This window comes from Dreissena polymorpha, chromosome 15 (genome assembly GCF_020536995.1).
Source record: "Dreissena polymorpha isolate Duluth1 chromosome 15, UMN_Dpol_1.0, whole genome shotgun sequence".
NCBI lineage: Eukaryota > Metazoa > Mollusca > Bivalvia > Myida > Dreissenidae > Dreissena > Dreissena polymorpha.
The window spans coordinates 51,844,777-51,865,664 of NC_068369.1; the positions used below are offsets into that span (position 1 = coordinate 51,844,777).

General features: G+C 37.0%; 1 protein-coding gene across 2 annotated transcripts in view; it reads right to left on the reverse strand.

Moving 5' to 3' along the window:
• Nucleotides 1-250: 250 nt before the first annotated feature.
• Nucleotides 251-20,888, reverse strand: part of LOC127859512 (DNA topoisomerase 2-binding protein 1-like) — a 128,942-nt gene continuing 108,304 nt past the window's right edge. Inside the window, exons 22-31 of one of the 2 annotated variants that reach the window (XM_052397009.1) lie at nt 19,430-20,118; nt 18,525-18,584; nt 16,248-16,402; nt 10,721-10,816; nt 8,874-8,942; nt 7,549-7,677; nt 5,320-5,466; nt 4,165-4,248; nt 3,235-3,303; nt 251-487 (exon numbers count right to left, since the gene is read on the reverse strand). In XM_052397009.1, the coding sequence (XP_052252969.1) occupies nt 383-487; nt 3,235-3,303; nt 4,165-4,248; nt 5,320-5,466; nt 7,549-7,677; nt 8,874-8,942; nt 10,721-10,816; nt 16,248-16,402; nt 18,525-18,584; nt 19,430-20,118 (1,603 nt within the window). In that variant the 3' untranslated portion in view covers nt 251-382. Of the gene's footprint in view, nt 488-3,191; nt 3,304-4,164; nt 4,249-5,319; nt 5,467-7,548; nt 7,678-8,873; nt 8,943-10,720; nt 10,817-16,247; nt 16,403-18,524; nt 18,585-19,429; nt 20,119-20,888 lie in introns of both variants that reach the window. The other variant, XM_052397010.1, reaches the window with a different exon arrangement.

Consider the following 20,888-nt stretch of genomic DNA (forward strand, 5'->3'; position numbering starts at 1 on the left):
TTACTACAACCAAATTGAGCAAATCTGAAACAATTTTGCAAATGTACTAAAACGTGAAAAGGTCCCTTTAATAAACAATTAACCTAGTATTCTCAATGTATATAAGTGATAACAGGTCGTTGTTTTTTTTCCATTTTTCCATTTTTTACTTTAAATTGATTTATTTATTTATAGCTTCGTTTATTTATAAAAAAAAATAACAGCACATCTCTCACAAAATACCTGCTGCTTATCTTCTTCTGAGGGGCTCTTATCCAGACTGCCAGTCAATTTGCAGACCAGATTCGCAACTGGTGATTTGCCTCCCTTTCTTGCCGGTGTACCGGACCCAGAGTTGCCTCCCTCGGAATTTCTATCGACAGATGGGGAAGTTTTTTCAGCTTCATTTTTTTGCGGTAACAGCCGATTTGGGAGGCTCTGTGACACTTTTGATGTTCCGTCGTACACGTGGAGTGCGCATGGGTGTTCCTCTGGTGGTAACCACCGCCTGAAAATAATTCATTATTAAGACTTGCTTTGGGAAAACGGGTCTTAATGCATGTGTGTAAAGTGTCGCTCCAGTTCAGCCTGTGCAGTCTGTGCAAATCATTCTAAAGAAGAAAGCATATACATAAAGTGGGCAGAGCGATCATTGTCCAGGCGAGATGTCAATTACTTAATTTAATAAGCCTGTGTTCCTGTTCAAAAATGCCATGTTTACTGCACGGTTATGCTCCATGCAATGTGAAATTTTGTCACCGGTTTCAGACGTATTCAAGCATTGATTCTTATACCTTAAGATATCAGCACAAACTGCAAGTATAAAATTGTCCTTTAAACACTAAAGATTTTTGCAAATGTATTACAATAACTTGAGATATTTGCAAAAATAAAATTCTTAATGGTGTGTTTACATTCTGTCCAGCCTGTGTGTAAACCCATGAAATCCCAATTGATTCTGCATCCTGAAGCAGGTAAGAGCAAATACATGCCAAATCATTCATGTTATCAATTATGTTAAAAACTGCGTATGCAGCAGTTGAAAGTAGCGAGTTGACATTCAAAAACATGACGGAAAGTCCGTGATTGAAAAAATCTGTTAAAAGTGGAAAAAGTCATATCCCTGGTAAGACATTGTTGACGTTGACGGGACAGAAAAAAAAATTAAAATGTGCATATTGCCTAAGGGTGCCATGATTGAGTTAACGATTTCTAGATTGAAGATGTCAGTTAACATCAGTTTTTTATTTTTTTATTTTTAAGTTTATATAAACCAGAAAAGCAAATTTAAAAATTAAATGGCCCCGTTACCGTGACATTTAACCAGTTGACCTCAAAATCAAAAGGCGTCTTCTTTACTTTGAAAATAGCAAGATATCAAGAGTTCTTAAGATATCACCCAGATATGATGTTCATGTTACAGCCCTTTGATCTTGAGCTTTGACCTGTTAACCCCAAAATTTATAGTCATGTTTGTTTTCTAACAAGAAACTATCATAACAATTTTATTTTTGTAGGATAACGAAGTCTATAGATATCATGCAAATATGAAATGGTCCACAGAATTACAAACCATTTAAAAGATGCAAAGCAATACATCCCTGCATCTTTCAAGGATGGAGTGGGATGCATATAATAATTGGTTGAGTGGTATGTTGATTTTCATATGTTTGGCATATACATGTAAAATGAACAACAGCATGCCAATAATTACACATCCTAATAGTAATCATAGTGAAGAAAAATTTAACTTACAAAAACTATGTTTAACAAGAGTGCCAAACTGTCACAAGATACGCCCCTTCGAAGGTTTTGGACGCCATGCTCAATGCTTGAAATGCACTAAGTGATCTCGAGACCAAGTTATTGACTCGGCATGACCCATATTTGAACTTGACCTAGATATCATTTAGACGTAACATCTGACTAAATTCGGTGAAGATCGGATGAAAACTACTTCAATAAGAGAGCGGACACCATGCTAAATGCTTGAAATGCACTAATTGACATTGTGACCTCGTTTTTGACCTTGCATGACCCATATTTGAACTTGCCCTACATATCATCTAGACACAACTTCTGACCAAATTAGGTGATATTCGGATGAAAACTACTTCAATTAGAGAGCGTACAACATGCTAAATGCTTGAAATGCACTTAGTGACCTCATGACCTTGTTTTTGACCCTGCATGACCCATATTTGAACTTAACCTACATATCATCTAGACACAACTTCTGACCAAATTAGGTGAAGATCGGATGAAAACTACTTCAATTAGAGAGCGGACACCATGCTAAATGCTTGAAATGCACTAAATATTCCTGTAACCAAGTTTTTAACCCAGCATGACCCATATTCGAACTTGACCTAGATATTTTCTAGATAAATCTTCTGACCAAGTTTAGTGATTATCGGATGAAAACTATTTCTATTAGAGAGCGGACACCATGGTAATTGCTTGAAATGCACTTAGTGAACCAGTGACCTAGTTTTTGACCCGGCATGACCCATATTCGAACTTTACCTAGATATTGTCCAGATACAACTTCTGACCAAGTTTGGTGAAGATCGGATGAAAACTACTTCAATTAGAGAGCGGACACCATGCTAAATGCTTGAAATGCACTAGGTGACCATGTGACCTAGTTTTTGACCTGGCATGACCCATATTCGAACTTGACCTGCATATTGTCTAGATAAAAGTTCTGACCAAGTTTGGTGAAGATCTGATGAAAACTATTTTAATAAGAGAGCGGAAACTTCTGTGAACACCGCCCGCCCGCCTGCCCACCCGCCCCCAAGGTGAAACTATAATACGTCCCGTTTTTTTAAAACGGGCGTATAAAAAAAGAATATTTCAGATAAAAAAAATTTTGCCAGAAATCTTCCATTTTCCATGATTTTACAGACATTTAACAATTGAATTTTTCCCCAGATCTGTTCTTACCATATGTTTTGTATGGAAGTGTTACAGAAAGACAAATGTTTCACTCACCAGGAAAAGGTTTGCATTAAACGTGTGAGGAAAAATTACTCATGAGGGAAGGGTGTGGATTAAAGGTGTGAGGAAAAATTACTCACCAGGGACAGGTTTAGATTAAAGGTGTGAGGAAACATCACTAACAAGGAAAAGGTTTTGATTAAAGGTGTGAGGAAACATCACTAACAAGGAAAAGGTTTGGATTAAAGGTGTTGGGAAACATCACTCACCAGGGAAAGGTTGGGATTAAAGGTGTTGGGAAACATCACTCACCAGGGAAAGGTTGGGATTAAAGGTGTGAGGAAACAGCGATTCATCCACTCTAACATTCTGTTCTTTACACTGAAAAACAAAACAAAACATACACAAGTTACTTGACAACTCTTATTTCGTAAACAAATGCATTTAGTATGGTTACTTTAATCAACAAAATGTTGATTACTTATATTCCCCTAACCAACCAATGCTAAAGAAATCAGACTACGGATGTTTCCGATAAAAACGGCTAAGGTCTGTAAACTTTCACTGTCCACACACATCCATTTTCACCAAAAGGATGGCCAGTTTATGGCTAGAAAATAATTATATTTCATTATAATGTTATATTCAAGGAAAGTTAAAAAGAATCAGTTGATATTTTCTGACTGGTACCAAATGGTAGGACATAAGAAACAAACTATGTACTAGTGATTACGTATCAACTAATATCATTTCACTTTGCTCAAATATGGCATATTACAAATAAAACAGAGTGATGTGTAACCAATCAGTCAAGCGCACAATGGAAAGTAACACAATATAAAACACGGCTTTTTGTTGGTCGATATGATCACATGACGTGAACTAGTTTTCAGCCTTTACGACAAAGTTAGAGTACATCGATTGTGGGGAACCATGCAACCTTTGCCCTTTTCTTGACATTTAGAACATCTAAAGAGCAAGTTATTTTTCGAAAGGCTGATTAGTTCCTATAAATATTTTGCTGATCTTCAAATAGGTTGACCCAAACACTTCATTCTATCTGATATGGAAAATATCACCACCATTACCCAAATTGCCAACCAGGCATGAAAGGAAAACGTCAGGATTAAGTTTAGCATCTCACAGGCTGAATATAGAGAGAAAGAAGGGCATACCTACACTCTCAATTAGATTATTGAACATTTTGCACTAGTAATTAAGGATTTGTGATCCAACCCTTACCATGTACAACCAATGGGGACTGACAATTTTCAAGCCCTGTGCCTTTGCTTGTTTGAAATCTTTAGTCGTATCGTTCTGCCGACCCTGTAAAAAATATATATACGTATGCAGAAAATGTCCAAAAATATGTTTTGGTAATATAAACAAAAGGGCAATGATGGTAATAAAGTGCTCACCAGAGCTCAAGAATACCATATCCAAAAATGGCATTTACATTGTCAAGATACAAATTCTGACCATGTTTTATCATGATTAATTGTAATGTGGCTTCTACACATGTGTTTTTTAAGTAAGATTAAACCTGGTGACCAAGTTTTTGGATGCTTATGACCCAGATGCAAATTAAACCTAGATATTGTCAAGACAACCAGTCACAGAACTAGTGACGTACTTGTTGGACATACAAGACCAAGATTTGACTTCTCCTAGATAACCAATTATGATCAAGATTGAGTCATAAACGTGGCTTCTTGAAAGGGAACAAGGTTTTTCAAAGATTTGACCTGGTTTTTAAATATACATTATCCAGATCGCAACCCCTGTCTTAATATTGTCAAGATAAACATTCTAGGTAAATTTCATCAAGATTGAATCATTATGTGGCTTCTAACATGGTAAAATGTTTTGTGTAAGACTAGACCTGAATACCAAGTTTTTGGACACAAGTCACCTGGATTAAAACATGGCCTTAATATTATGAATTAAAACATTTTTATTAAGTTTCATCAAGATTGGGTCATAAATCTGGCCTCTATATAGTAAACATTTTTTTCAAGATTTAACCTACTGACCTAGTTTTTAGAAATGACACAGATTCCAAATTGGCGTAAATATTGTCAAGAAAAAAATGGAATTGTACCATTTAACAAATAGTATTTTGACCTCCGATTGTAAGGTCAATTGCAAGGACAACATGACAATCATTAAAGCACATAATTACTTGAACATACCTCATATGAGGAGAACACCGTACCTCATCACAGAGTACACAGGGTACACCAAAAACACCCCATCCAGTTAAAGACTTCACCAAAAACACCCTCCTCCTTAAAGGGTTCACCAAATCCCTTCATGTTTAAATCAGCATTGAGAACAATTTCAAGAATAATGTTAGCACCAATTGCTTGTCTAACACTATCGAAGGCACCCCTATACCTGAAAGATGAAATGGGTGCAAGTATTGTCGATGGTCCAACGATACTCCCCTCCCAGACACGTGACAATCTCATTAAACTCTGCCTGGTCCTTGGCCAGTCGTCTAGCAACAGTGATCACCACGCCTTGCAGCGCAGTTGGGACATCCTGAAAGAAACAAGAGATGTGTTCGTCAGAAACACAATGCCCCCTATTGAGCCGCTTTGAAATATTTTTTTTTTTTTTTTTACATTTGACCTTGAACTTCCACCACTCAAAATGTGCAGCGTCATTAGAACGCAGCTTTGAAATTTTATTTTTTTTTACCTTTAACCTCGAAGGATGACCTTGACCTTCCACCGCTCAAAATGTGCAACTTCATGAGATACACATGCATGCCAAATATCAAGTTTCTATCTTCAATAATGCAAAAGTTATGGCCAACTTTTAAGGTTTTTTTTCCGGACAGACTGACATACACACATACTGACATACTGACTGACGGACTGTTCAATGCTTTATAAAGATTTCCCAGAACAAGCCTTTCATGTAACAGTATAAACAAGGGACAAAATTGTCACAAAACCAGGTTTTCATTGTGAAAAAAAAATCTGAAAAAGGGAGAAAACTCAAACTGAACTTTTGAAATAAACAAACAAAATTAACGCCCTTTGTAAGTTTGTTTTTAAAAAAAATCTATTTTTAGTCGTGGCGACCTTGACATTGGAGATATTGACGTGATTCTTTCGTGCGACACACCGTCCCATGATGGTGAACAAATGTGACAAATTATTTTAAAATCTCACAATGAATGACATAGTTATGGCCAGGACAAGCTCATTTATGGCCATTTTTGACCTTTGAACTCAAAGTGTGACCTTGACCTTGGAGATATCGACGTAATTATTTCGCGCGACACACCGTCCAATGATGGTGAACAAATGTGCCAAATGATTTTAAAATCTGACAATGAACGTGAACGACATAGTAAGTTATGGCCCGGACAAGCTTGTTCCGCCCGCCCGCCAGCCAGCCAGCCAGCCAGCCAGCCAGCCAGCCAGCCCGCCCGTATTCGCCAATCTAATAACCAGTTTTTTCCTTCGGAAAACCTGGTTAATTAAAAATGTATTCGTTTTACAACATGTTATTGCAGTGCTTTACTTTGCTAATTGATCACTTAAAATATTTCAAGATGGCAGACATTTGCAGCGTTTCAATTGACTTGTAAGATTTTCGGAAAGTAGTGAACATTTTATGTCAGACACCGTTCATGTTTGTGCCATCCGCTAACCAATCAGAAATCCAAAAAAAAATGGGTAAAATTGGTACTGAGATTCAGAGTAAGCTTAAACAATATTTGTTCTCAAATGATCCCACACTCAAATGATTTGCCCGTATCACCCCCCTACCCCCCAAAAAACCGATTTCAATTACATTGCTCTCATGATTGACCCTGAACAGTTAAAATCTGGATTTCCGGAATGATCCGATCAATGGGCACCCTGTAATTTACACACTTGCAAACAATTTATCAGAAACGTTCAACTTAAATGAGAAGCAGATGTCCTAATGTTTTTTAACTTTAACCCAAATTGAAAGAAGAAGGCCATTGGCGCTCACCTGCAGGGACCCGAAGCAGCTAAATAATTATGAGAGGGTGGATTTCATAAAAGAACAAGCAAATACGTTGAATTGATATCCCCGCCAATATGCTTCTGGACACAAAAGTTTTCTGGACGGATGGACAACGCTCTTTAACCTCAATGTGTGACCTAGACATAAGCCGCTAGGATTATGGGTGTTGAATGTGAAGCACCCCCAGATGATTGTGAACAACTATGGCAAATTTCATGGCTCTGGCTCATGTGTTAATGGAGATAAAGCTCTAAGCTTATATTGAAAAGCATTTTATCAAGATACAAAGGGCCATAACACTGTTATTAACAGTCGGTGTACAATGCCATTTTGCGTGCATCATCCTCTTATCCATATATATATATATACTCATACCAAGTTTCAATGAAGTCCGCCAAAGCTTTTCCAAGACATGGATCCGAACGGACGGAAAGACCGACAGATGGACAGACATGCAACGCCAAAACAATATCCCTCCGCCTATGGCGGGGAATAATAAAAGTACTTTATGAAACATAAATATTTCATCATAGGCACATTATAACGGCAAACTTTTAATGATTTAAAACAATGTTGTTCTCAGGTGAGCTAAAAAGAAATGGCCAAAGTAAAAACCTCGTAATCTCCGTCCACTTCGTCGTTTTGTCGCTGGGATGAGGCGACAGCACTCTCGCGCTCCTGTCTCCTCTGTTCAATGGTCACCTCCATCTTGGCTCTCATCAGCTCGAACAGCTCACTGTCGTTCTAAACGTTTGGAAGAAAGTGAAAATTTGATATTAGGTTCATCTTAAACTTAGAGCGAAAAGAGATGGTTTTGGGTTAAGTTTGTTGTTAAATTTACAATTAATTTGTTTCAATGGCCTTGAAAAGAAGATATTAAAATGTTACTTTTCCCAAAATATTTTCCCCTAAGGGTTCACAAAAGAACTCAAAATAAACTTTAATCTAAAAACATTCTCACATCGTTTCTGGTCAATGTTTCACTTTTTCTTTATTTTTGTCACTTCTGATTTGAAAATGTTTTCTTTTGGATTGTTGAAAAGAAAACAATAGTTTAATACATCAGAATTAATCTTTTCAAACCCTGTTCTACAAACAAGAAGGTCAAGATGGCCCAATGTTGCTCACCTGATCCATTTTGATCAATCTAATGAATTGTTTATAACTTTATTTGTTACTGCCAGTCAAATGCCAAACCAATCCAATCAGTAATCACTAAGATAACGCAATTTCTATAACTTTAAATGTTATACATAGGACACTGATGCTCTCACTAAACGACGCTGGAATCAGGAATAAGTCTTGTGTGATAAATATAATATTCAACCTGAGTGGTGAGCTAACAATAAATAGCTACACTATAGCCAGGATTGTTTTTTGCCCAATCGGAAAAACTATGGGTACCAGCCCATTTGGGAAAATGTGCATTGTGAAGTCTTCACGTGAGGATACTGATGCATTTGATTTTGTTGCTCACAAATACTTTTTAGAGGACAGTGACCTTGACCTAGTGACCTAAAAATGGGTGTGGCATGTAGAACTAATCAAGGTGCAGCTACATACCAAGTTTCAAAGTTGTAGGTGGAAGCACTTTGATTTTAGAACCAATGTTAAGGTTTTAGCATGACGCCTACGGCGGACGGCAGACGACGAGCTGGCTATGACAATACATCGGGTTTTCTCCGAAAACAGCCGAGCTAAAAATTAATAAGTTAGTGTAGTCAAGTTATCAATATTATATCAACTTAGGTTCAAGCCATAGAGCTGCATAGGGAAACTAACTAAGTGTTATATTTTATCCCCCCCAAAAAATAAAAAATTAACATTTAATTGAACATTTTTTGGACAGAATTTTGGAAATGTGTAGTTTTTCTCTATTGGGAAAGTGCTGTTTTCCAATACTTCATAAAGAATGAAACAAATCGCTGACTATAGCGTACCAGACTGGGCTTTCTTTTGGCCCTTGCAGCTCTCACATCCTCTGGGGTTTGCAGTGATGCGAGAAACTCCTGTAACATATGATCAATTTGAAAAAAACAATTATCTAGCAATTATTTCTATATATTCAAACAATTTGTATACATCATTTGCGATATAAGTTTGAGCTAATTTTTTTCAAATTTGTCCTGTTTAAAATCAATTTACCAAATTATACTTCCATAATAAGTAAATAATTTTAGCGAGGCAAACCTAGCCACCCTAAAACTTTTATAAATAACGTATATAACTTCATACACTGGAAAGCCACAAAGAAATATTACTGTAAAATCATTATAATTCTTGGGATGTGAACTTTTAGTTGCTTTCGAGGGTTGACCAATCCATGAATCTTGTGCCAACCAATGTACATGATTTTACAGTATTTTTTTAGAGGTCAGTGACCTTGACCTTTGACCTTGTGACCCCAAAATGGGTGTGGCGTGTAGAACTCATCAAGGTGCATCTACATATGAAGTTTCAAAGTTGTAGGTGGAAGCTCTTTTATTTTAGAGCCAATGCTAAAGTTTTAGCACGACGCGGACAGCAGACGTCAGATGACACGACAAGCTGGCTATGACAATACCTCGGGTTTTGTCCGAAAACGCCGAGCTAAAAATGGGAATGTATCTAACGTTGGGGTTTAGAAACATACCTAAGTCTCACACTTGGGAATGTATCACACGTTGGGGTTAAGAAGAATACCACGGTCTCAAACTTAGGAATTTATCGCACTATGAGGAATATACCTCAAAATTAAACTTCGGAATGTATCAAACGTTGAGGAATGTAACCTGGGTTTTAAACTTGGGAATGTATCACACGTTGAGGAACATACCTTGGTCTTAAACTTGGGAATGTATCACACATCATGGTTAAGCAACATACCACGGTCTCAAACTTGGGAATGTATTGAACGTGTGAGGTTTGAAACATACCTCGATCTCAAACTTGGGAATGTATCACGCATTGGGGTTGAGGAACATACCTTGGTCTCAAACTTGGGAATGCATCCAATGTTGAGGAACATACCTTGGTCTCAAATTTGGGAATGTATCGAATTTTGATTAACATACCTTGGTCTAAAACTTGGGAATGTATCACACATTGGGGTTGAGGAACATACCTTGGTCTCAAACTTGGGAATGTATCGAATGATGAGGAACATACCTTGGTCTCAAACTTGGGAATGTATCAAATCTTGAGGAACATACCTTGGTCTCAAACTTGGGAATGTATCAAATGTTGAGGAACATACCTTGGTCTCCAACTTGGGAATGTATCGAATGTTGAGGAACATACCTCGATCTCAAACTTGGGAATTTATCGAATTTTGAGGAACATACCTTGGTCTCCAACTTGGGAATGTATCGAATGTTGAGGAACATACCTTGGTCTCCAACTTGGGAATGTATCAAATCTTGAGGAACATACCTTGGTCTCAAACTTGGGAATGTATAGAATGTTGAGGAACATACCTTGGTCTCCAACTTGGGAATGTATCGAATGTTGAGGAACATACCTTGGTCTCAAACTTGGGAATGTATCAAATGTTGAGGAACATACCTTGGTCTCCAACTTGGAAATGTATCGAATGTTGAGGAACATACCTTAGTCTCAAACTTGGGAATGTATCACACATTGGGGTTGAGGAACATACTTTGGTCTCAAACTTGGGAATGTATCGAATGTTGAGGAACATACCTTAGTCTCAAACTTGGGAATGTATCTCACATTGGGGTTGTGGTTGAGGAACATACCTTGGTCTCAAACTTGGGAATGTATCACACATTGGGGTTGAGGAACATACCTCGGTCTCAAACTTGGGAATGTATCTCACATTCGGGTTGAGGAACTTGCTGGGCGTGTCTATGTCCACTTTCTTTCCATCTTGCCTCTTCAGTTCCTAAAATTGCAGAAAAGAAGTACTTCTACAGTTGCAGTGATTTTTTTTGTCAGATTGGAAAAAGTACTGGTACCAAGCAAATAAGGCAAAATTGATTGAAAGTTTCAGTGCATATTTTATTTGTTCACATGCAAACAATGTGCTTTTGAAACAAAAGTACAGTTTATTCCGCTTAATTGAAAAGCTTATTTGTCACGTCCGAATATGCAATTATCTGGAGTATTCAATTATACAGAATCAGTTATATTTCCAATGTTTTCAATGTTTATCATATACATGTGTGTATGTTATCGTGTTTTTAACCAATTTCAAAGCTTTATTGTTAAATACATTGCTAAATAAACTTGTTTTATTCAATAAACGCATAGAAAAGCGCCGATAGTTGTTTTTATTCATTATACGGTGCATTGAAAATAATCCACTCGTACTATTCACTAACTCAAGCAAGACACGTCAACAGTTCTTTTCTAATCGGCAACAAACTCTTTAATTCTTTCCAATTGGAAACAAACTGTTAAAGTGTGTTACTCGACAGTTTGCATTCGAAAGTTTGTGCCTGACTGCACACTGTGATTGGCGTCAGTTTTAACCGGAGACTCCAGTGTTGGCATTGTACTTGGCCCGCATACTACACCTGTTAGTCACGTGACGCTTGACAGACGCTGCATACATGCATGGTGTGAAATGAAAACAAAGGCAGTCAATGGAGCGTGTTTGTCAAAATCGTCGATACGATGCATATCCTTGGAGATTTATGAGATAATACGCTGGATTATAGTGTGCAATCGATAATTTGATATTTAATTAACCGGAATACGCCATATTTCAGATTAGGCGATGTTTAACAATGGGAAGAGATGCAAATGGTTTGGTGTTTTCAATTTCTATTCAATGAACCGGATTATCCAATATTCAATTAAGTGGAATCTACTGCAAGACATTTTTTTCCTTTTGGGAATTTTTCAGACAGCAATTGTGATTTATGTAATATTTCTTCAGTAAGGAAAGTGCCCTCAACAAGTACTTGATACGGAAGGGAAAAAATTATTGAGTTGAGTTTTACCTTGACACTGCAAACTCTGTGAAAATACCCTTTAAAACAAGACTATTGTCAAGCAATATATGTCCCCTACCGGCTCCATCATTGTCAGAAATTCCACCAATGTCAGAATTGTTTTTCTTTTTTATATATTTATTGCCATAGCAACCAAAATTTTTGACGTAAGTAAAAAATGAAATGATGTGCATAATGTCCATATTGGCATCTATCCATATTTCAAGTTTCATGAAAAAATATGAAGAACTTTTAAAGTTATCGCAGGATCCAGAAAAAAAACACTATTTTCAGCAGTATTTCTAGTCTATTTGTTTCCATAGCAACCAGAATTTTTGGCGTAGGAACGAAATGAAATGAAGTGCATAACGTCCATATTGGCATCTATCCATGTTTCTAGTTTCATGAAAAAATATGAAGAACTTTTAAAGTTATCGCATGATCCAGAAACAAGAGGGCCATGATGGCCCTGAATCGCTCATCTGATTAACCAAATACAATCCCAACCCAGATTTCATCAAGATAAACATTCTGACCAAATTTCATAAAGATAAGATGAAAACTGTGACCTCTATTGTCTACACAAGGTTTTTCTATTATTTGACCTAGTGACCTAGTTTTTTACCCCAGGTGACCCAAATACAATCCCAACCCAGATTTCATCAAGATAAACATTCTGATCAAATTTTATAAAGATTGGATGAAAACTGTGACCTCTATTGTCTACACAAGGTTTTTCTATTATTTGACCTAGTGACCTAGTTTTTTACCCCAGATGACCCAAATAAAATCCCAAACAGATTTCATCAAGATAAACATTCTGACCAAATTTCATAAAGATTGGATGAAAACTGTGGACTCTATTGTCTATACAAGGTTTTTCTATTATTTGACCTAGTGACCTAGTTTTTGACCTAGTGACCTTGTTTTTGACCCCAGATAACCCAAATACAATCCCAACCCAGATTTCATCAAGATTAACATTCTGACCAAATTTCATAAAGATTGGATGAAAACTGTGACCTCTACTTGTCTACATAAACAAATTGTTGACGGTTTTTCTATTATTTGACCTAATGACCTAGTTTTTGACCTCAGATGACCCAAATACAATCCCAACCCAGATTTCATCAAGATAAACATACTGCCCAAATTTCATAAAGATTGGATGAAAACTGCGTCCTCTATTGTTTAAACAAGGTTTTTCTATTTTGTGACCTAGTTTTTGACCTAGTGACCTAGTATTTGACCCCAGATGACCCAAATACAATCCCAACCCAGATTTCATCAAGATAAACATTCTGACCAAATTTCATAAAGATTGGATGAAAACTGTGACCTCTACTGTCTACACAAACAAATTGTTGACGGTTTTTCTATTATTTGACCTTATGACCTAGTTTTTGACCTCAGATGACCCAAATAAAATCCCAACCCAGATTTTATCAAGATCAACATTCTGACCAAATTTGATAAAGATTGGATAAAAACTGCGACCTCTATTGTTAAAACAAGGTTTTTTTCTATTATTTGACCTAGTTTTTGAACTAGTGACCAAGTTTTGACCCCAGATGACCCAAATACAATCCCAACCCAGATTTAATCAAGATAAACATTCTGACCAAATTTCATAAAGATTGGATAAAAACTGTGACCTCTACTGTCTACACGAGGTTTTTCTACTATTTGACCTAGTTTTTGACCTAGTTACCTAGTTTTTGTCAAGAGATGTCTAATTGGGTACAGACCGGGTTTCGTTAAATGTTCGAATTGCGAACAGTTTCATTGAAACAAAGAGACAAATATAGAAAACCAGTCCGGATTAAAATGGCGGATGTTTTCAACAAAATTTTACTAGATTTTCGCATTTTCGTAATTTAAATTTTTCTTGAGCCAAATTCTCAATATTTTCGCAAATGGCGAACGACAGCATTGCGAACGTGTTATTATTGGAATAAATGCTCACTATTACAGGGCTCGCGCTGTCGTTCGCCATTTGCGAAAATATAGCGAATTTGGCTCAAGAAAAATATAATTTGCGAATATGCTAAAATCTTGTTAAATTTAATTGAAAACATCCGCCATTTTAATCCAGATTGTTTTTTTTTAAAACTATTTTCCTCTTTAATTCCATTAACGTTTTGAAGTGCATATGGTAGCTGGCCAATCAACATTGAGTTCGCTATCGGTTAATATTGGGTCATTCATGTGCAGATAATGGAATACACAGTTGATATTGTCATTTGCCTACAATATAACGGCTGATGGCAAAAGTGGTGGTGGTGGTGGTGGTGGTGGTGGTGGTGGTGGAGGAGGAGGAGGAGGAGGAGGAGGAGGAGGAGGAGGAGGAGGAGGAGGAGGAGGAGTAGCAGTAGCAGCAGCATTACAATACCAATTCTTAAGAATGATCAAATGGGAAAAGGTAACCTAGCACTGGCAGTAAATATGGGGCTCATTTACACAGGCTTTTTTTACACTTTTTGGGAAGATAACCCATGGCTTTGGAATTGGGAATTTTATCGGCATTTTCATGAAATTGGGAAAATTAATTCATCAGCCTTTTTTTCCACACGAAAAGTCCACTAATTAGAGAAATACTAAATTTGATATAGAACTTTATTGTCATTAAAATTAAAAGAACAAAATCATAATAAACTTTGTAAGATGTAATTGAATTAAAATTGAGATAAAATACACTTACGACACTTCTTTCTAAAAAAAAAAAAAAAAAAAAAAATTTTTTTTTTTGGGAAATTGGGAATTTTTTGCCACATTTTGGGAAAAAAGTATACTTTTTGGGATTGGGAACATAGCCGAATTTCGGCTATAAAATCGGGCCAAAAAAACCCCTGATTTACAGGTCAGATTTGGAATCTCTGCTGTAAAATGAGATTTTAAATGAATTAAAGGGAGGCAAATGCTGTAATAAAAAGAACATGCATAAACGGTAGTTGTTTCCCTTGTTTGAACCATGCTAAATCCTTAAAATGCATATTTCCAGTAACTGTGACCTTCACCTGTGACCTTTGACCTAGTGACCTCAAAATCAATAGGGGTCATCTGCGAGTCATGATCAATGTACCTATGAAGTTTCATGATCCTAGCCTCAAGCGTTTTTGAGTTATCATCTGGAAACCAGCTGGTGGACGGACCGACCGACCGACCGACCGACATGAGCAAAGCAATATACCCCCTCTTCTTCGAAGGGGGGCATAAAAATAAAATCCCTACCTAGTTACCCACCCAATTTCACCTGGGTCTTGTTATGCCAAACAAACATATTTTTAAGGATGGCCTAAGTCTTAAATGTGTTATTGGTTTGTTTAGTTTTTTTAGCAAAATTGTGTTATTACCTTGTAAGTATCACATTCATGCATTTTAAATACAGAGTAGTTTATGTGCATGTACTTAAAGGACCTATTTAATCACATTTCTTAAATGTTTGTTATGCATTTATTTGAAAATTGTTCCTATATAATTTCATTTCAATTTTTTCCTTTTTTAAAATGTCATCTTGTCAATTTTTTTTATTGGATTTTGAAACATTTTGTTAATCTCACAAATACAAATTACACAACCACAGATTTATTTGAAACATATTGCTAGTGGTGGGGCTAGATGGTGAGAAGGTTTAGTGAGGATTGAAAACCCCAAGAACTACTTGAGCCCTTGCTAGTGGTGGGGCTAGATGGTGAGAGGGTTTAGTGAGGATTGAAAACCCCAAGAACTACTTGAGCCCTTGCTAGTGGTGGGGCTAGATGGTGAGAGGGTTTAGTGAGGATTGAAAACCCCAAGAACTACTTGAGCCCCAATCTGGGAAAACTGGGCTTAATGCATGTGCAGAAAAGTGTCAGCCCAGATTTACTTGTGCAGTCTGCACATCCTAGTCTAGGACAATGATTTCCGCCTAAGACTGGATTTTTGTTCAGAAGAGACCGCCTTTAAATGAGAGAAACAAGAGCTGTCTCCATAGAATGACATATGCCCCCCAAAAAGGCTTTGATTGAAGTTATGAGCATTTTTCAAAACCTAAACGCAGATTTCGAAACCTAAACGCTGACCCTAAATTCAAGGTCAAGGTCACAGGGGTCAAAATTTGTGTGCGTATGGAAAGGCCTTGTCCATATACACATGCAGACCAAATATGAAGGTTACATCTGAAGCGACATAGAAGTAATGAGCATTTTTTGAAACATAAACGCAAAAGTGTGACGGAAAGACAGACAGACAGTGCGATCACTATATGCCCTCTTTCGGGGGCATAAAAAACGGAAAAGTGTTGTCCCTGATTAGCCTATGCAAACTGCGCACACTACTTTGTGCGTAAACTTTATGCTTTAAGCCCATTATTCCCAGAACGCACTAACTTTTTCTTACCTTCACCCTAGATTGCACCGGCGTTGAGGTGGCCAGCCCCAGGTTCTCTTTCTGACTACTGCCGTTCTTTGCCGTCCAGTCATTCTTTGCCACCCAGTCGTCATATCTCCAGTTGTGCTTCCTGGCCGGCATCTCCTTCAGCTTGTCTTTAGCAGCTGCAATAAAATAAAATTAAGAGATTGTGGTGTTTTATCTCAATTTTGGGCAAGTGTTTCAAAATTGTTTCCAGTATTTGATTTACTTTGGTTCATATTATATATACAGTCGAAACTGACCTAACGGCCACCTGAATTTACCGGTCACCTGCAGACAACGGTCAGTCTGGAATCCCCCCGACGAAAAACACTCTAAATTACACTTGAATTCAACGGCCACCTGTCCATAACGGCCAACGGCCACTACATTCCACTCCGAAATTCATGTTTGACCTGAAATCAACGGTCACGCGTCAGTCGTCTCGAGTCGTCTCGAGTAGCGAAAATTAAAAACACAGCACATCATGTGTCCGTCTATTTTGCGGTAAAAGCGTCTGATAGCGGTAATTGTCTTTGATACTATAAAAGCGGCCCGCTGCGAGTAAACAAACAATTTGTGCATCCATGACCGGTATGTAAAATTGTTTCACCATTATAATTGAATTTTCATTTTAATTGCATTAAAAGACCAATTGTCTGCAACTCATTTTGCTACCAGTTGTTTATTAAAAATATATTTTATATTCGTTATTTTACATGACTAACCCACTCCTCTAAGCCGAAATGATCCGTAAAACAAAATTGTGTCTTTGTGTCGTATGAACGAATCTGCACTTAAACTAAATTTAGGTTCACATCGTACATGCATGATCAGTTGTTTAACGAAAAGACGGTTGATATTCAAATGCATTTTTTTCTCTCTCCGGGATATTGTTTTAGTATGTTGATGCTGAATTAACAAATATAAGTGTACATTGTATATGAAGTGAAAATACCAAAAATAAACAACGGTTGCAATAGCCAGCTATAAACTGTTAGATGCCCATAATATCACTTTAAACAGGTGACATTAACAATAACAATGTTTATTAATAGCAATTATCGTCTGCATGCATAACGCATTAGCGCGTGACAAAGTCAATTGGTCTGTATCGCTGATTAAGTGTTAAAACAACATTAAGCTGGCGAGTGTTTTGATAAGAAGGCGATAAGAGGATTAGTGATTAGCTTTAATGGCAAAACATGAACTGATTTGCAACATTTAAAGCGTCTGAAAGCGGTAATTGTCTATGATATTATAAAAGCGGCCCGCTGCGAGTAAACAAATTATAAGGTGTTGAGAAGGTTTCTTTACCGGGGATAATTGTGGGTGTATCTTCTAAAGAAAATTTATCAGAGTTTATGACTTGTTGAAAGTAATTATCGCGAAATTAAATGACCGCTATTTCTTTGAATTAGAACGGTACAATTACACCGTACTATCGGTTTATGACACCGAATCCGCTTTTTAGACTTTTACGGACGTTATTTACTGAATGAATGAGATGCATGAGAAAAAAATTATACCAGCGTTGATAAAGTCATTGTTTAATTTAACATTATGAAATAAAATCAATCTAAAAGATATTATTCTCTATTATTCAATATGCACGCGTAAGTTAATGCTGTTATTATGCTTTGTTAATGCAATGAGCATTTGTTTTACACTGTATGTAAACGACTGGGTGGGGTAACGACGTAGTAATACTACCAACTGGCCAACCTTCTTAAAATTGTGATCCGAATTCAACGGTCACCTGTGGACAACGGTCACTTTGATCATTTCCCTTGACTGACCGCTGAATTCAGGTTTGACTGTAGATCTGGATACTGAACTGAATTTAATTTTATATTAAAACAAGAGCTGTCTTCATCGAAAGACATATGCCCCCAAAAAACGCTTTTTCGAAACCTAAACGCAGATTTTGAAACCTAAACGTGGACCCTAAGTTCAAGGTCAAGGGGGTCAAAATTTGTGTGCGTATGGAAAGGCCTTGTCCATATACACATGCATACCAAATATGAAGGTTACATCTGAAGCGACAAAGAAGTTATGAGCATTTTACGAAACCTAAGCGCAAAAGTGCGCCAGACAGACGGATGGACAGACAGACAGATAGTGCGATCATTATATGCCCTACTTCAGAGGCATAAAATTATTATGGGAACCATTATTTGGGAATTTTCAGCTGTCATTTGGGGGATGGGGAAGAATTTTGGCTCCAAATTCGACAGTTAAAAAAAGCTAGTTCAGCATACTCACACTGCTTAGTTAGGACAGGGGTACCGGTAAGAGGGGGGTTCTTGTCCCATCTCCTTTTCACTGTCAACGAAACAATAACATGTTCCCATATTAAATGCTAACAACACCAGTAGTCAAAATAATCTTATAATTACTTATATCCTACACAAATCTCAGATAATATATTGAAAATTATAATTTTTTTGTATTTTTTTTTGGAAAATGTTTATTTTATTGTAATTTTCTAAAATAACACTTTCATATAAATAAATAAGGATTTATGGACCTGACTGTCAACAAGTTTACTGTCAGCAACAAAAGCATGGTCTTTAAGTGAAACTTTGCAACGAAAAATTCAGATCACAATTTCTCCCTTTCCCCAAAGTTCCTTAAATAACAAACAGCAGTAGAATACACCTCCGCCGCACTTTGGAAAACAGAGCTTAATGTATATCCATAAGGTTTTGTCACAGATTAGCTAATCTAACACTGTGTGCCTAGAGTGGATTTTCATTAAGAAAGAGACTCGATATAAATCTTAAATTCCAAACAAGAGCTCTGTTTGTGAAACACAATGCCCCATACTGTGCTTTAAAGCCGCATGGCAGCTATTTTAGAAACAAGGTAATATTTTGAATGTAAAGGTCACGGTGACCTTGACCTTTGACCTAGAGACCTCAAACCATGTTTGATTGTAGATCTCAATGAGATGCATGCACATGTGAAGTTTAAAGAACATAGACAAAATAGTTTTTTATTTTATGAGCAAGGTTAAAAGTTTTGGGACAGACACACAAATACCATCACAGACAGACAGACAGACAGACAGGCCAAAAACAATATATCCATTGTTCATTCGATCTGGGGGCATAAAAATTTAACATGCATCGAAAAAGCCCTGTTTTCTCAGAGTGCAGCTTACTTACATCTCTCAAAAGGGGGAGTTTCTGCAGGTGCAACATGTTTTGTTGCAGGAAGAAGATTTTTATTCAAAGCTTTACCATCTTTAGTATTCACCACTGGTGCTTCAGCAATGTCAGTATTCCTAGACACATCATTGACATTAATATCCCTGTTATTTGCAACAGAAGTCGAGGCCGGTTTTACTTCCCGGTCCTTTGCAGTAGTCTTCAATTCTGTTTCAACAACTGGAATGACTGGCTGGTAATTTTCCTGAGATTCAAGTTGCAGTAGCATGGCATCTGAGTCGTTGTTCTCCATGAAATCCCCATCTGTCTGAGAAAATCCGTGATCGCCTACCGCTGAAACCTTCTCATTATTTCCCTGCTTAAGTTTAGCACCAATATTTTTCTCTCCTTTACGCTCCGCAACTTTGTTAGTTCCACCAGAATTTGATTCTGCATCAGTTATTTTCCCGTTACTTTTGTTCACATGGGCTCCATCAGCTTCTTTTGAGTCTACTATGTTTTGTTGGCCAATCTCAGATGGGTTGGCTTCCCTAACAGAAACCCTACCAGATCTATTTTCCAAAACTGAGCCATTTTGGTTTTCCACCGTGGGTACCTGAGACATCAGGTTGTCATTGGAGACAATTTCAATCAAGTACTTGTCCTCTGGAACTTTTTTACCCTGTCGAGCACAGGACAAAATCCAACTGGAAATACATTTTTAAGAAATAATTGTTGATTTAGTAGTACATCAGTTTATAAACATATTTGTTGCTTTTGAGTTTCCATGCACTATTTAATTACTTTTTGTGGGCATTAAAATGAGTGACTAGTTTTTAAATATGTGCATCAGAAAGATTTAAAAGCCAATAATTTCATTTCTAATTGTAACATGACCAATCAACATGTAAAGAACTCACAGTGCAGCATATTTTGTAACATTAGATTTTGAAATTGATTTAGAAGCTGCTAATTGGTGATTTTAACATTTTAATTAAAAACAAGGGACAAAATTGTCACAAAACCAGGTTTTCATTGTGAAAAAAAAATCTGATAAAGGGAGAAAACTCAAACTGAACTTTTGAAATGAACAAACAAAATTAACCCCCTTTGTAAGTTTTTTTTTTTTTTTAAATCTATTTTTAGTCGTGGCGACCTTGACATTGGAGATATTGACGTGATTCTTTCGTGCGACACACCGTCCCATGATGGTGAACAAATTTGCCAAATGATTTTAAAATCTCACAATGAATGACATAGTTATGGCCAGGACAAGCTCATTTATGCCATTTTTGACCTTTGAACTCAACGTGTGACCTTGACCTTGGAGATATCGACGTAATTATTTCGCGCGACACACCGTCCAATGATGGTGAACAAATGTGCCAAATGATTTTAAAATCTGACAATGAACGACATAGTTATGGCCCGGACAAGCTTGTTCCGCCCGCCCGCCAGCCCGCCAGCCAGCCAGCCA